The 15,188-nt window shown below is 48.4% G+C and overlaps 1 protein-coding gene across 2 annotated transcripts in view; it reads right to left on the bottom strand.

Annotated features, from left to right (window-relative positions):
- Window positions 1-15,188, bottom strand: part of TPCN1 (two pore segment channel 1) — a 41,751-nt gene that overhangs the window by 5,953 nt on the left and 20,610 nt on the right. The window contains exons 4-22 of one of the 2 annotated variants that reach the window (XM_058816503.1): window positions 15,059-15,172; window positions 14,098-14,228; window positions 12,840-12,928; window positions 12,215-12,249; window positions 11,622-11,680; window positions 10,788-10,887; window positions 9,786-9,902; window positions 8,808-8,932; window positions 7,188-7,236; window positions 6,927-6,990; window positions 6,133-6,177; window positions 4,881-4,937; window positions 4,737-4,790; window positions 4,327-4,399; window positions 4,022-4,129; window positions 2,782-2,853; window positions 1,838-1,927; window positions 1,056-1,171; window positions 353-399 (exon numbers count right to left, since the gene is read on the bottom strand). In XM_058816503.1, the coding sequence (XP_058672486.1) occupies window positions 353-399; window positions 1,056-1,171; window positions 1,838-1,927; window positions 2,782-2,853; window positions 4,022-4,129; window positions 4,327-4,399; window positions 4,737-4,790; window positions 4,881-4,937; window positions 6,133-6,177; window positions 6,927-6,990; window positions 7,188-7,236; window positions 8,808-8,932; window positions 9,786-9,902; window positions 10,788-10,887; window positions 11,622-11,680; window positions 12,215-12,249; window positions 12,840-12,928; window positions 14,098-14,228; window positions 15,059-15,172 (1,545 nt within the window). The remainder of the gene's footprint in view (window positions 1-352; window positions 400-1,055; window positions 1,172-1,837; window positions 1,928-2,781; window positions 2,854-4,021; window positions 4,130-4,326; window positions 4,400-4,736; window positions 4,791-4,880; window positions 4,938-6,132; window positions 6,178-6,926; window positions 6,991-7,187; window positions 7,237-8,807; window positions 8,933-9,785; window positions 9,903-10,787; window positions 10,888-11,621; window positions 11,681-12,214; window positions 12,250-12,839; window positions 12,929-14,097; window positions 14,229-15,058; window positions 15,173-15,188) is intronic. The other variant, XM_058816504.1, reaches the window with a different exon arrangement.

The raw sequence follows: 15,188 nt of genomic DNA, 5'->3' as shown, positions 1-15,188 counted from the left end.
GCAGCGGTTAACTGCTTATCAAAGGCACAAAGCAGCATAAACACTCTGCCCCCAGGGACTGCTTGTGCAATGCTCAGTGCCCCAAGAGATCCTTGCAGCTAAAAAGAGATGTTCCTACAGGCAAACACACAGAACATCCAAAGCTGGTGGCTTTGGACAGCAGGGTGACAAACTGGAGCACAGGGTGACTTCATTTGTCGAGCCTGTGAAGCCTGAAACGTGCCCAGCAGCATGGCAGGGGCCAAATGCCTCCCAACAATCAAGGCCAAAAGATACCAGGCAACAAAGGCACCATGGGAGGAAAGGAGTGGTGCTGTGGAAGGTGGCAGTCTGTGCAGCCTGCATCACTCACCATGATGATGTACCAGTCGTTGACCACCGTCAGCTCAAACAGTGTCACTGCACACAAAAAGGAGAAAACACACACAGGGAATTGTTTTATCCACCCTGACCTGCTTTACAGTGATTTTTAGGTAAAGTGTCTGACAGGCAAGACTGACACAAGCCAAGTTTGAATAAAGACAGCAAATCCAGAAAGAATGCAGACCCTCCCCACTGCAATTCCTTCAGACACACAGAACCTGCAGCCTGGCTTCATCTCTGTTTCCTAAAGAAACCAGACCTGACTCCTCACCAGAGAGCATGGAGAGCTCTGAAATCTCCAGGAGATAAGCACTCTGCTCACACATTATGGAAAATCATGGAGAGCAATCAACACATTCAAATTATTCTTCATCAGAGGGTTTAAAGAGAGGCAACGCTGCTGGTTCTTTAGAAGGGCAGTGCCTTAATGCCCTCCTTGAACACCTCTGCTCTGATCACCAGCCAGAACAGATGTGCTGCCTTCCAGCTGGCTCTGAGAGACCTCTGCTTACCCTGCAGAGCATCCTGGCACAGTCAGTCAGCTGGAGCTCTCCAGACAGAAAGAGCAGGATGTGAGTGAGGTGCATTAGCAGGACTGCCTGGAAGAGTCCCAGGCTCACATGAGCATTACAGAGCCATCCAGCTCTGCAGGAACACAGGATAATCTTTCCTAGGGACAAAAGTGCCCTTACCAAAGCTGTTCAGAATGTTGTCAAAGTTGTTGAGATAGTAATAACCTTCCTCCACAACTGTTTTGTTGCCAACTGTGTGGTTCACCCAGCGGTAGGAATCTGCGACTGTGCTCGTGCTGGGTGGAGAAAACAGGAAGAATCAGCAGAGAGCAAGGAAAATCTAAAAAAGTTATAAACACCAGCCCCTCTAGAAGGTGGTAAGAAGAGTGGCCATTTCTACCTCTAAGCCAATATTTGTCTTTCCCTCTGAAAGGAATCCTCTCCCCTTCACAGCACATGGAGTCTTTCTAATCATTCAGCAAATATTATACCAGAGAAACTGAGAGTTTGAGTTCCTTCACTCACACCCTTCAAACTTGGCATTTCCAAGTGGTATGCCATCATTAAAGGTGAAAAGGGCACAGCACAGCTTAGAGTCCAGGAGCAGGTGAATTTCTGTTGGGTGAATTTGCTGCTGGACAAGCAACTCTGGCATCATAGAAACAGAATGGTTTGGGTAGGGAAGGACCTTAAAGCCCATCCAGTTCCACCCCCTGCCATGGGCAGGGACAGCTTCCACCATCCCAGGTTGCTCCAAGCCCTGTCCAACCTGGCCTTGGACACTGCCAGGCATGGGGCAAGAGAAATGAATTATCTCCTGGATTTTTGCCATGTGTTGCCTTAGCTACAAAACCCCACTCAGCCCCAGGCCACTTCTCCACAGGGAAATGGAGCTGCCAGAGCTCCCTGCTGCTGGCTGAGCACCAGAAGCACTCTTGAGGGGGCTGGATTGAGGTACTCACTTGCAGCAGTTTGGGTAGACCACGCCAGCAAAGAACTCCATGCCAACGATGGCAAAGCAATAGTAGAAGATCAGCAGGGTTAACCCCAGGCTGGAGGCATAAACAGAAAGAGCACTGTGCTGCTGGAGAGTTGCTAAGGCAGGGAAACACAAAATGCTAGGCTGGTTGCTCTGGGAGGGATTTCCAAGGGATGGGAAGCAGCACTGGAAAGCCCAGCCCACCCTCCCTGCTGCTGGGGCTCTGCAGCTCTTGGCTGCTCTCATTCAGGGAGCCCTTGGACAAGGAGTTTGCCACTCTCTCACTGAAGAGAGAAACCAAAGAGCAGCCTGGATCCCCTCCCAGCCTGTCCTTTTCTGTTCAATAAACATCTCTCCACAGCTCCTTCACTAAAGAACACCACACACTGTGTGTGCCCTCTCCACATCCTTGCAGCAGGGACCGTGCCAAGAGCAGGGCTCTGCAGCCAGCTCAGGACTCCTGGCAGGGAGGCAGGGCTGAGGAGCAGCTCTCAAGCTCCCTCTGCCCCACCATTCCACAAAAATGCTCTCCAGGGGCCCTGCTGAGGACAGGGAACAGCAGGGGCCAAGGGCATTTGTGCTAGTGTTCTTCCCACAGGGGCTTTGTCTTCCAGCAAGAGCTAGGATGGGGGAGAAAAACTAAAAATAACTCTTAGTTATCCTCCTACCACCAAAGCAGGGGGAGCTCAGGGTGCTGGTGTTGTTGGAATTGGAATTGGAAGATGAACACTCCACTGGTTCAGAAGACTCAGTAACTACCCACTGACACATCAGGGCAGGTTGGACAGGTCCCTAGCCTGACCCTAAACCTTCAATCCCCTCTCTGCCATCACCCCTAAATCCCTTCAGCAGGTTGGACAGATCCCCAGCCTGTCCCCAAACCTTCACTGCCCTGTCCCTGCCCTCACCCCAGAGCAGAGGTGGTACCTGGCCATGCGAGGGAACAGCTCAAACATGGTGTCCAGCACGTTCCTGTAGCGTTTCTTCAGCTTGAACAGCCTGAAAGGAGAGGCCAGGAGTTACCCACACCCACAGCTCTCCTGGTGTCAGGGGAAAGAGCAAAAAGGAGAATCCCAGCCCTCTCTACCTTGCAGGGCAATGACAGTGAGGTTTCCTGACTTTCCTAACTTCTTGTTCAAGTGGTCTCTGCTCACCTCCTTGCTGTCCCATCTAAATGTTTATGACACAGGACTGAGGGTCTCAGGGAAAAAAGTCTGTCTTTTTACATGGCATGATGCATAAACAGCTATTTAAAACTCCTAAAAATTGTAAGAACTTACTCATGTACAGGGTCAGGATGCATTCCTGCTTCCCCCAGACACAAGCTTTTCTGTGTTTCCCCCATGACCCAATAAAAATTGATGAAAGAAAACTACACTGTGCCTGCTAATTTAGGATTTGGCAACCCCATCAGCCTTTACAAACACAGCTGCCAAACAGGCTTTGGCAGGGGAGGAACAGAGAAAACATTATTTTTTTTTTCCCCTCTTGAGTGTCATGAAGTGTTCTTAAAATCCTCACTGAAGAGCTAAATTACATCAGCTTGTTTTTAATGAAACATTTCACCTCAAATCCCTTCCCCCTGTGGCTCTGGAGGTGTTTGTGAGGGTGAGGGTACCTCGACATGAGAGGGTTAATCAGCCCTGAACTGCAGAGAGGTGACAGGCCATGGTCTTGCTCCAAGTGTGAGATGCAGTTGGAGCAGGGCAGTGCTTCACCCTAGAAAGCAGCATCCTTTGAAAACTGTAATTTCTGGCAATTCAATGGAAATTATTAAACTGGCTCAGACCATCTCACCCTGACAGAAAAGCTTTTCTCTGAACAGCATCAGACAATTTAGAGGAGGTGTAAGAACCCCACGAAGGCAGACACAGGATAATCTGCCCCCAGTAAATCCCTTGATCTCTATTAGAGATCAGCTTAAGCTCCAAAGCACGGGGTGTTCATATCCCATCCCAAGTTTTTGTTATCTCTCATTTTGATAACTTGGGCTAATCCCATTACCCCACGCAATTCCTGTTGGCCACGGTCACATTCCCACAGAGCAATCCTTGCCCTCTCCTGCTAAGGAGCTCAGTCCCCAGTGGGACTGATGCAAAACAAGCCCTGCTTTCTCCCACCTGCTCTCTGGAATCCCTCCCTTCCTTCCCAGCCTTTCCCAGCTCACCTCAGCAGCTGGAGGGGCCGCAGGACCACGATGAAGTAAAAGGGCTCCATGTCGAAAGCCAGTGCCATGAGCCCCAAAAATGCAAACAGGGTGACTGAGAAGTCAAAGCTGGCAAGAAAAATGAAATAAAATTAATGTAAGAGCAATGATTTATCAGCAGACAAGAGGGGTTGGTGCTGCTCCAGCCTAACAAGATGCACGAGGCCAGGGGCAGAAGGATTATAACATTTGGCTGATGGCCTCCTGTCTCCAGGCTTGGCTCAGGCGTTGGTGTTTCCAGCCCAAAAAGGTGGATGTGCACTTACAGATTCCAGCCTGAGGACAGGTACTCCACAGGCCCCAGCCCAGTGGTCTTCAGGAGCAGCTCCACGCCATAGACTGCAACACAAGAGCACAGCAATGAGCAGCCCCACAGGAAAGGCCCATGGGAAGCCCTGCCCTCATGGATGTGTGGTGGTTTTAAAGGATTTCTGTTAAACAGGGGTTTAACAGACCCCACCCAACCTCCTCATTCTCAGTGAGGCGCCAAAGAAACTTTTCCCCTCCAAATCAACACATTTCCCTGTGTTCATGGAGATTTCTCTCTGGAGGAGTCTACAAAACAATCCCTGCCAGGCACACCATTGTTCTGGATGGAGGCTCTACACCCATAACTTCAATTCCCTCCCCAGCTCCTCAGGCAATGACACAGCTCTGCTGGGAGGCATCAGCTTACTTGTGAGGAAGACTATGTAGCTCCAAGGGACATTCCTGGAGAAGAAATTCCCTCCTGCAAGACACAAGAAAAGCTTTCTCAAGTCCTCCCTTTTTTCCAACCCCTCAGCACCACAGTGGAGCAACAAGCTGTGATGTTTGCTACCTTGCAGCATGAAGGTTTCAACAAGAATCCAAATTCCATTCACAGCCACCACAGTGTCTGGAAAAGAAAGGAAAAACCCCATAGCAAAACCACTCCTGGGTATCCATTTCGTAGGCCAACAAAAAGAATGCAATATAGGACAAGTGGCATTGGTTCCAATCAATGAGCAAAGGGAACTCATAAATTGTGAGTCTTCCCCCATGTCTTTCTCCAGGCCTTTAAGAGAGGCAGTGCCTTTATGTTCAAAAAGAAGCAAAACTAAAATGTAAAAAAAACCCCAAATTACTGAGCAGGAACAATCACTTAGAAGCCAGCAGGTAGCAGCAGGAGGAAGCACTCTTCCTCCTCTAGAGGAGAGAAGCACAGACTCCCTGCCTCAGGCAGCTCAGCTGCCAAGCAATCCCTCCAGCAGTGAGGATGCTCACAGCTCCTTGAGAGCAAACAGAATGTGCCTCACTGGGGAGGCACTTCCTTATCCAGAATATTTCAGCTGTAAAATAAACCCCCCAAATTCTGGGAAAGCTGACCACCAACCCACCTAAATGCAACAAGCCCCACAGAGGTGCTGTGCAGTGAGCCAGGAAGGCTCTCCAGAACAAGGGGCGAGAGCCCAGGCTGCTGGGACAATGCAGCATTTCTCTCCCTCCCCACCAAAACTCCAAAACTTGTCCATGAACCACAGCTCAGACCACACCAAGGTTGGGAAGGATGTTGAGATGCTTGAGTGCATGCAGAGGAGGCAGCAAGGCTGGTGAGGGGCTGGGAACACAAACCCTGTGAGGAACCCCTTAGGGAGCTGGGGGCGCTCAGCCTGGAGAAAAGGAGACTCAGGGGTGCCCTCATCACTCTCTGCAGCTCCTGAAAGGTGCCTGTGCTCAGCTGGGGCTGGGCTCTGTCTGCAGGAACTGACACAACCAGAGCACACAGCCTTGAGCTGCACCAGGGGAAATTTAGGTTGGATATCAGGAAAACTTTTTTTCCAGAAAGGGTGGTAAAGTTCTGGAATGGCTGCCCAGGGAGGCGGTGGAGTCCCCATCCCTGGGTGTGTTAAACAAAGCCTGGATGTGCCACTGGGTGCCAGGGTTCAGTTGAGGTGCTGGAGCTGGGTTGGACTCCATGATCTTGAAGGTCTCTTCCAGCTTGGTCATTCTGTGAATTCTGTGACAGTTCCTTCAAATTCCTTGGAGGGCTGGCAGAGCCAGCACACCAGAGCCACACGAGCAAGGGAGCCAAGCAGATCATTCCTACTCACACATGGTGTACTGGAACACACGGGACTTCACCAGGATGTTGATGCCTGTGTGAAGGAAAGGATGACAAAACAAATGTTTACACCATCCTCCACACGACAGATCCCCTCCCTCTTCTCCCTAGAGACATTTGCCATAGAAGCTAAACAGATCAGCAGATGATTAACTTCCACTTTTTGGGAACAAGTTTAAATATCTTTTAGAATTTTAACAGCAATGAAGTCCTTATTCTTAGCCCCCAAGAGGCCCTGTTTGGTCTCTATGTGCTAATTCTGGGGTGGACAGAGGTAAATGCTCTGTGTTTGGAACAGCAAGGAGGGTTGGGAGCATCAGCAGAGCTCTGAGAGCTCCTGTGGCAGCTGTGTTTGCATCAGGAACACACACCACCTCAGAAGAGCTGCAGGTTCTTAATTCTGAATGGTGACATCCAGTCAGGGAACTTGGGACACGGGGTAAATTGGCAAGACATGACTCTGATGGGGGTTTCAGGCCTCTCTTTTTCCCTTCCCAAAGTGCTGTCCTTGACCTGAATGGGACCAGGCAGCCTAAGAGCTTTTGTGACAACCCAAATCCCACAGTCACTGCAGGAATATTTCCACGACAGAATCCTCCCTGGAGACTCTTGAATCCAAATCTCTGGCCTCAGAGGCTCTGGATGCACATGGAGTTGGTTAGAATGCCTTCCCTCAGGTGTTTGCCAGGGACACAAGAGCAAGGCCCTTCAGAGTGTCCTGTCTTTGTAAAGAATGCTGCTCCTGCCAGCTGAGCCCGTGGTGCCATGGACAGAGTGAGTTACCTTTGAAGATGAGGAAGGCAGTCCGTGGCAGGTCATCGAACCAGTGCTCGCGGTTCCGCTTGGCCTGGAAGCACAACAGCCTCGGTGAGCAGCAGCCAGAGCCACACCCAGGCACAAAGACAGGGCAGGGATGGAGACCCACCCTACCCCAGCACTGCTTCTCTCAGATTGCCTTGTTTCTCACCCAGCTCCTCTCTAACCACTCCTTTTCTCTCCCTCCCACACACGGTTTTCTTTCCTCTCCACCCAACAAACTCTTACCTTCCATTTTAAGCCAACAACTTCATAGAAATTGTAAAAATCCTTTAGACTGCAAAACAGAAAGAAACATCTGATCAGAGCCTTGAGGGTGAGCAGATCCTTAATTGTCCCTGTCAGATATCACCAGTGGAGAGTCCTGGAAGTCATTAACTCCTTATCAGAACTGCAGCCACAGCTGATAGGACTCAGCAGTGACCTCCTCCCAGCCTGGCCAAAGGTTCCTGATTGACAATAGCCAGAATCTCCTTTCTGTAATGCTTCAGCCTCAAGGGAAACTCTGACTCTGCTGAACCCCAGTGAGAGGAAAGACCTGAGGCTTAGATGCCAGCTCCAAGGGATGGAGATTGCACTGCTCTTCATGAAGAAGTCTTGGACTGGCTTAATTACTCCTACAGTCCTTTTCTATCATCCTTGCACATTTTCTTTTCAAGGTAAAAATGAAGTTTGAAAAAGGACATGAAAGCAAAGAAACTCATAGAACATGAGTGCCTGTCTAGGTGCCCAGGGTCAGGCCTGTAACAGCTTTTGTGTGTCTGGAAGTGAGGATGCTGAACTTCTCTGACTCTTACTGGTGACATCGGTGCCTAAATTCCACAACTCAGTCTTTCTCCCTGTGCCATTTTCAATACTTCTCTGTGGCACTTGACTTCAAGGAGAAGCATCAGCACCAGTTTCATAGGAGACTCACTTGGAACCTGTCTGTGGCCAGAACAAAGGAAAAGGAAGAGAAGGTCTCCTGCTCTAATTCCCTCTTCTCCCTTGCTGGCTGGAGTTAGCTGCACCCACCCCCATCAGAATGGCAATTCTCTGCCTCATAACACAGAGGATGGCAGCCCTGAAAGCACCAGCAGAACCAAATTTTAATTAACAAAACCCTGGGGGGGACAGCCAGCTGCTGGAAAAAAAGCAAAAACTTGTTAAAAGCTGGGAGGCTGCACTGAGTGAGGAAATGCTCCAGGCAGGCTCCAGTGCTGCTCCCCAGCTCCTGCTCCCTCTGCTCTGCCAGGGGAGAGGGAAGCAGCTCCTGCCTGGGAGTGCCAGCAGTGCTGTATCCACAAGAGGGCACGCAGGAACTCCAGCACCTCAGCTCTCAGGGTACCCACCCCTCCCAGCTCCCTAGAAAAACTCAACACTCATTCCACAAACTCAGCCATCCTCTCCAAAGCACTGCCCAGCTGCAGGGAGTGCAGCAAGCTCCCTGCTCTGGGTGCAGCAGTGTGCTGGTGGTGTTTGAGGGTCCCCAGGATGAGGGAAGAGATGAGAATCTTGACTTCATCTTGCAGAAGGCTGATTTATTTTTTTATTATATATATTATATTAAAAATGCTATACTTAAGAAAGAGAAAGGAGACATAAGAAGGCTAGCAAAGAATGATGATAAAATCTCTGACAGACCAGAGCCTTGACACAGCTGGACCATGACTGGTCACCAAGTAAAAAGAATCCACATGAGACCAAAGATGCAGCTTTTGGTAAACCATCTCCAGACCGCATTCCACAGCCATCAGACAGTTACTGTTGACATTTCTTTTCTGAGGCTTCTCAGCTTCTCAGGAGAAAAATCCTAGGGAAAGGATTTTTATAAAATATGTGAGTGACACAGCAGCAGGACCATCCTACCTGACTAAAGGGGTATTGCTCTGGTTCAGTGCTTTGAAGGTGAGATATCTCTCCCTGGCACACATCCGAGGCTTGTAGAACCGCAGCAGCCCTTCAAAGTGCTTGAAGGAAATTCCAGATGGCCTCTGGCAACAAAGGAACGCTGTCAGAAGCAGCAGCAGCACGCAGGAATGAACAGAGCTTTTAATTCTCACTCTGGATTTGTTTTAAGCAGGATTTCATCCGTTATAACTGAGCCCCCAAAGCACCCTGAGCTATTACTTTAACACACCAAGCTCGTCCCAGGGCACAGAGATCAGAAAGCCTTTCTGGCAATGGGTCCCTTCAGCAAATGCAGAACTGTTCCCTGCTGCCCCATCACCTGAAAATTGTCCAACCAGACACCCCAAGCAGAATTCAACCCCTCTTCTTGGGAAATTAGCAGGCAGCCTAAGAGATCCCACCATGGCACTTTTTTAAGACCATCAGCTATGTGCACTAAACATGAACTAATCTGCTAGAAGTGGGTTAGTTATTTTTGGGTCTTATTTCTCTTGCTGCTCCAACAAGTTAAGCAAGAACTCAACTTTCTCCCCACAGTGCTTGTCTCTGTTAAAAGCCGTTTGTAGGTGAACTCCTTCTGTTTCTGCACTGCTCACTTGTGCAGGATCTGGAAAATGGATTGTATTTTCAATTGTATGACCCATCCCTCCTCTCAGTAGTGATGCCTGGTAAGCCAAACAAGTCCTCAAGTGACCCAGAGTGATTCAGAGAGAAATCAATGATCACATGCACTCCAGAACAAACCTCCCTCATTTCACCAAGCCATAACCTCACGCAGGGCTGAAATTCAGAGCACTCTGCTTTTTCTCTGCTAACAGAGGTGAACATGAATGAAAAAAAACCCAGCCCATGGTGAGCCTGATCACAATGAAGAGAGATAAAAGCCATTTTTTGGAAGTCAGCAGCCAGGCCAGGGTGCTGCTGGCCCAGCTGTACCTGTTTGGTGACCAGCAGCCGGTACGCGTGCTGGATGGCTGTGCGCTTGTGCAGCAGCAGGGACTTGAACTTCCTCTTCTCAATGTCATTGAAGGTGTCAAACACAACAGCCAGAAGCTGAGAAGACAGGAAAAAAATAAGAAATAAGTGCTGTTTTGACCTTTATACTCTGCAGGGTTTCAGGGAGGCACAGCAGATGCTGATGGGGTCGGTGAGGTCCTGCTGGCAGCAGGGATCCCACAAAGGGATCCCCAAGATCTGATCCACTTTTTAGAGGAGGTCCAGATGTTTCTGGCCTCTCAACACCTGCTAGTGGGTTTTAAGAGCTACAAAAATGCCAGCAGAAAACCGTATCAAAAGATTAAAATGCCCTGATCTGTCCCTGGAAAGCAGGGTTTGGGGGCTGCTCTCTGGATCCACCCTTCCTGTGAGCTTTGGCTAACACACAGCAAATCCAACCCTCCATCTGGGGAGGCAGTGAAATCCAACCACAAGCATCAAATCTCTCACCCTGGGCTGCAGAATTCCTCAGCTCCTTTGGCAAGGCCTTTTCCAGCACTCACATCCTCCACCGGGCAGCCATGCTCTCACTCTGCAGTGATCAGCACTGCAGCCCTGCCATCCTGAGTAATTCCATCCCCTTCAAACTGATTTACAAAGTATTTCGGGCAAGTCCAGATAATAAAATGCCATTTTATGATAAATAATTAAGACAGAGAAGGATAATAAATTTCATGTAACTGAGTATGTCACTCCAAGCACGATATTAATGGGAGAGTAGTTGAAAGATGCTCATATAATTTGGTTTTCTGTGATTTAGTTCAATTCCTCATGGTTAGACATTAAAAGAGTTCTATCTGTAGCCAAGCTGCCACCTCTAGAAGTGTTCTGCCAAAGGGTCTGAGATGATTGCAGAGCAGTTCTGGGAATGGGGAAGACTCTGCTGAGCAATGAGCTCCACAAGCAGGCAGAGGGAAGGGAAGTGCTCCCCTGGGCACTCACCAAGTTCATGATGAAGTAGAGCTCGATGGAGAGGTACACGATGAAGAACACACAGGACCAGGGGTTGCGGGCGTAGGACGGCATCATCACATCAGGGAAACTGCACCCCAAAGGACACAAGGGTGAACCCCAAAAATCTCATGGTACACAGCCCACTGCACAGCAACAGGCACAGGGCATGGGGGGGGTGTGTGTGTATGAACTCACATCTACAGATCTGCACATTTGTACAAAATTCAGAATAAAAATAAATGTGGCAAGTGCAATCCTCACACACCCCAAACACCAAATGGGATTTGTGGTGTGGTTAAGGGCTATGCTTTGGTACTTAACAACAGCAGTACAGCCTCAGTGCAGATGTTACCACCTCAGATTTCTTCCATCCTTTGCTAATTTCCTAATCCCCAGGGCTCTGCCTGACAGCAGATCAATATTTACTCACTGCTGTTATCCCAATTTCCCTGCAGACAGGTGAAGTGCAGCACAGGAATGGGAAGCTAGGTCTCAACAGTGAGCTGTTGGCTGACAAAGGAGCACAAACACATTTTCCCTTCTTGCACCAAGGCCTAACAAAGCTGTTTCCCCCTTAGTGCCCTCACAGTGATGAAGACATCTGAGTCCTTAGAGATAACTCTGCAGCTGAGGTCACAGTGTCCTAAAGCAAAATGGAATAGCAGCTCTTCCCATGCAGGCTGACCCTGCACATCTCTCTCTCTCAAGCAGAGGAAAGGGGTCACATATTTAGAGACAGAGCATTTCTGCAGATAAACTCTTGGCTCTGCCAGACTCCTTTGGGACAAAGAGAAAGGCTGAGATAGAAGAGCATGAACTTACTTTGAAGTGGTCAAAAGCACAAAGAGATTCACCAGGCTGTTCTCTAAGGTATTGAAGTACTGAAAGAAAAAATTCTCATGACAAAATGCAAGCAGGAACTCACAGGGACATTTTGTTCAAAGAAACAACCACCCCTCTGGATACAGGCACACCCACAATTCCCTGATGCCTTCCATAGGGAAAAGTGCTTCAGCACTTTTAAATTTCCCTGAGAAATGGTGTGTAAGGGTTAAACCAAAAGCACATTTTTATAAGTATTTTTTCCCAGGCAGCAGCAAGAACCAGTGGCTGCTGGACTCTGACCACAGCAGTGGAAGTGGCTGAGCTTTGCCCCAGACACCTCCTCCCCTGGGGACAGTGGCAGGTGGCTCTTCTGGCTGAATGAAGGCACCAAGAACAAGGAACAACTCTGAGAATGCTCCCTTTGGGACATCCTCTCTTGGAGGAAGCTCCTTTCACAGTCTTCCTCCCCACAGAGGGTAAAGCAGGGTGGCACTGCCAGGAGCAGCCAGTGTTTGATCTCACATGGTTTAATAAACTATGACTGCACTGTAATGCTGAATTCTTAATGAAAAAAAAATCAAGATACTCACTGGATCCGAGTGGTTAGGAGAAAACAAGTAAAAACCTAAAGAGGCAGCAGAGAAAACAGAGGAGGAGAGAAAGGAAAAAAAAAAAAAAAAAAAACAAACAAAAATAAAGTCAGTTCAATGTTGAGCAGTGGAGCAGTTCCCAAAGGGAAGGTCCCACTAACAGCAAATCCTCTCTGACACCCTGAGGATGGGAGTATGTGGAAGACTTTCTCCACAGAGATCTGCCAATAGATGTCATTGGCATTTCCCTGCTCCTTTTGGAAAATAAACTTTCTGGGAATGGTTTGGGCTGTAGCAGGCACACTCCAGACACATGCATTTGTGGGGATGCAGAATCAAGTGTTAACACTGAGGAAGAGCTGGTGGAAGCAGAGCTTGAAAACACACAGCCACTGACTGTGCTCTGGAAGAGGTCAAAAGGGCTTTTGTCTCAAAATTAAATACTCAGCCTTCAGATGTTTTGGATGTTTTAACTCTGCCTGAAGACTGCAGATGAAATAGAATAAATGGAAGATGCTGGCAACACTTTGGATCTGACCAGCTTTACATTCATCCAGGCTGCTCATGCTGCTTTTGGACAATCACTGGTTAAGAGCATCTCTTCTCCAGCCATAATACAACTCACCCAGAATAGCAAAAATCACCATGAAGAAAAGCAGGAGGAGAAGGATGTCAATAAATGGTGGGAGGGACTGGAAGATCTGTCGCAGATTTCTGAAAAATAAGAGAAAACATTAATAAATTAAAATTTGCACATTTACTCCTCCAGGTTGTCAGGGGAAAGAAAATAACCCACCACCACCCCCCACACTTGAGGGCTTTCTTCCCACTCCCTCCAAGGATCAAAAGTAGAAAGCTTGCTAAATTAGGATCATTTCCAAGCTACCCATCTGTCCTTTGCAGTCAGCTCTCAGGTACTGCAAACAACACTAATGTCATGTTGTCAGCTCTGCTTCTGCAGACTGAAGACCAGCCCTGATTCACTGTGCAGTTTCCAGGCAAGCCCAGGAGCAGGGCCAGGGCAGCCACACCCTGTGCTGGTCTCTCTGAGCTGGTTTATACACCCAAGCCCTGTGCACCACCAGCACATCCACACTTAGCTCACAGTGGAACCATCTCCAACACAAATGCCAGTGAAAGACACTGACTTTCCCTGGATGCTTGCAAGATTTTGTTGGAATGCATGAAACAGAAGCCTCTCTGAGTCCCTCAGAGAGAGAAAGGAATGCAGGGATTAAATTGGAACCTTTAGAGAAAATGAAATATATTAAGCCACACAGAAATGAAGTAAAAGTGTAAGCTTTCGTTTTAAGTAAGTAGAAATATATTTTAAGTGTCTTAAGAAACTGTGTTAATTAGTAAAAGCCCTAAAGTCTAGTTTAAATTTCAGTAGTGTTACCTTTCACAAAATTAACTTAGTGCTAGGCATAATGAAAACAGAACATTGCTTGCATTTCTGGATAGAACAGACAGAACTATTTGCATGAACAGACAGAACTACATGTGTAGATTTTGGGTAAGAACTGACACTGCTTTCACACATTAGAATCAAGCTCAGATAGGAAGAATGTTTTAGAATTGTGTTTTTAGCTCATTGGATGATTTATGAATAAAAACCATCTGTATTGGGGTGCAAAGGAGAAGGAAAAGGGATAGTAGCTGCTAGCTGCTGCTCAGAACATCAGGACTCTACGCCAGGAAGCTTTAGCACGGACCTCAATACTCTGAACTCTTCGAGACTGACGTATTCACGCAATAAACAACTTTACAACAACTACAACATCTCCCATCTCTTTGAAGACCCAGAACCCATGCCCAACTCCAAGATCTGAGTGCTTTCCCTCCAGCCCAGCCCCAGGAGCGAGGGGAGAGCCCAGCATCACCTTCTGACAGCCCCACAGTAGCGGCAGTCCACGAGGAAGATGCAGCGCAGGGCGCGGGTGATGCGCACGTGCGAGGTCTGGCGCACCAGCACCACGATGGCCTCGATGAACTGCACCAACAGCACACACGTCTGCAAGAAAGGGGGGATCACAGGCAAAGCTTGGCCTCAACACCTGTTCATCTGCACATCTGAAGGACGGGAGGTGTCCCTGAGTGTTGGAACCCAGGACATCCCTCTGGCTGCCCTGCCCAGGGAGCTCAGAGACCTTGGCACAGAGCCCCAGAGCCCTGTGCCTTTGATCTTGACCCATGGAGCAAATTACCACCTTTATATGAAGAATTACAAGTCAAAAGAGTTTAAGTAGAATAATAGTCTGTCACAGGGTGAAAAAATAGATTTTGGAGGTTTTTAGAATGGGGGCTCGGGGTCCCAAGATGGAGGAATTTGGGTGTGCCTTGTCCTTTATCCTTTTTCTTCCTAGCCTCCATCTTCTGGGTGATGCTAGCACTTTTGGATTGGTTTAGAGTAGAAGTTCACTGTCTAACATAGGTGATAGGTAGTGGGAAGTTATGGTAAATAATGTACATGTAGTTTTTAGTATAAAAAGATAACACCACCCTAGGGGCAGGCAGAGTGCCTCTGTCTGACCTGCTGAATGGACCTCGGCAGGCCAGAGAAAGCATTTTATAGGTAAGACACAATAAACAACCTTGAGAACAAGAACAGAAGAGTTCTGACTCCTTCTTAGACTTTCTAATGTATTTTGGGGTCACTGTGAGCAGCAGAGATTCTGAGACCTGAGGGGATCTCACATGAATCATCCGGCAGCTGGGACACAGCAGCTACATCACCCTGCCGCAGTGCAGGCCAAGATTGCATCTGGCTCTTTGGTTCTTGGAGGTTCTAAAGGAGAAACCTTGACCATAGTCCTTTTGTGCCTGATCAAGCAGAAAACTCACCTTGACCATAGTCCTTTTGTGCCTGATAAAGGTTTGGAAGCCCAGCCACCTCATCTTCATGGAGAGCTCAAAGACGACCACGATTAACGCGAACAGCTCCAGGGTAGCGTGGACCTGCCGCAGCACAGGT

This window comes from Ammospiza caudacuta, chromosome 18, assembly GCF_027887145.1.
Source record: "Ammospiza caudacuta isolate bAmmCau1 chromosome 18, bAmmCau1.pri, whole genome shotgun sequence".
Taxonomy (NCBI): domain Eukaryota; kingdom Metazoa; phylum Chordata; class Aves; order Passeriformes; family Passerellidae; genus Ammospiza; species Ammospiza caudacuta.
Note: the sequence above shows the minus strand (reverse complement) of the source record. Positions and strands in the feature narration are given on the sequence as shown.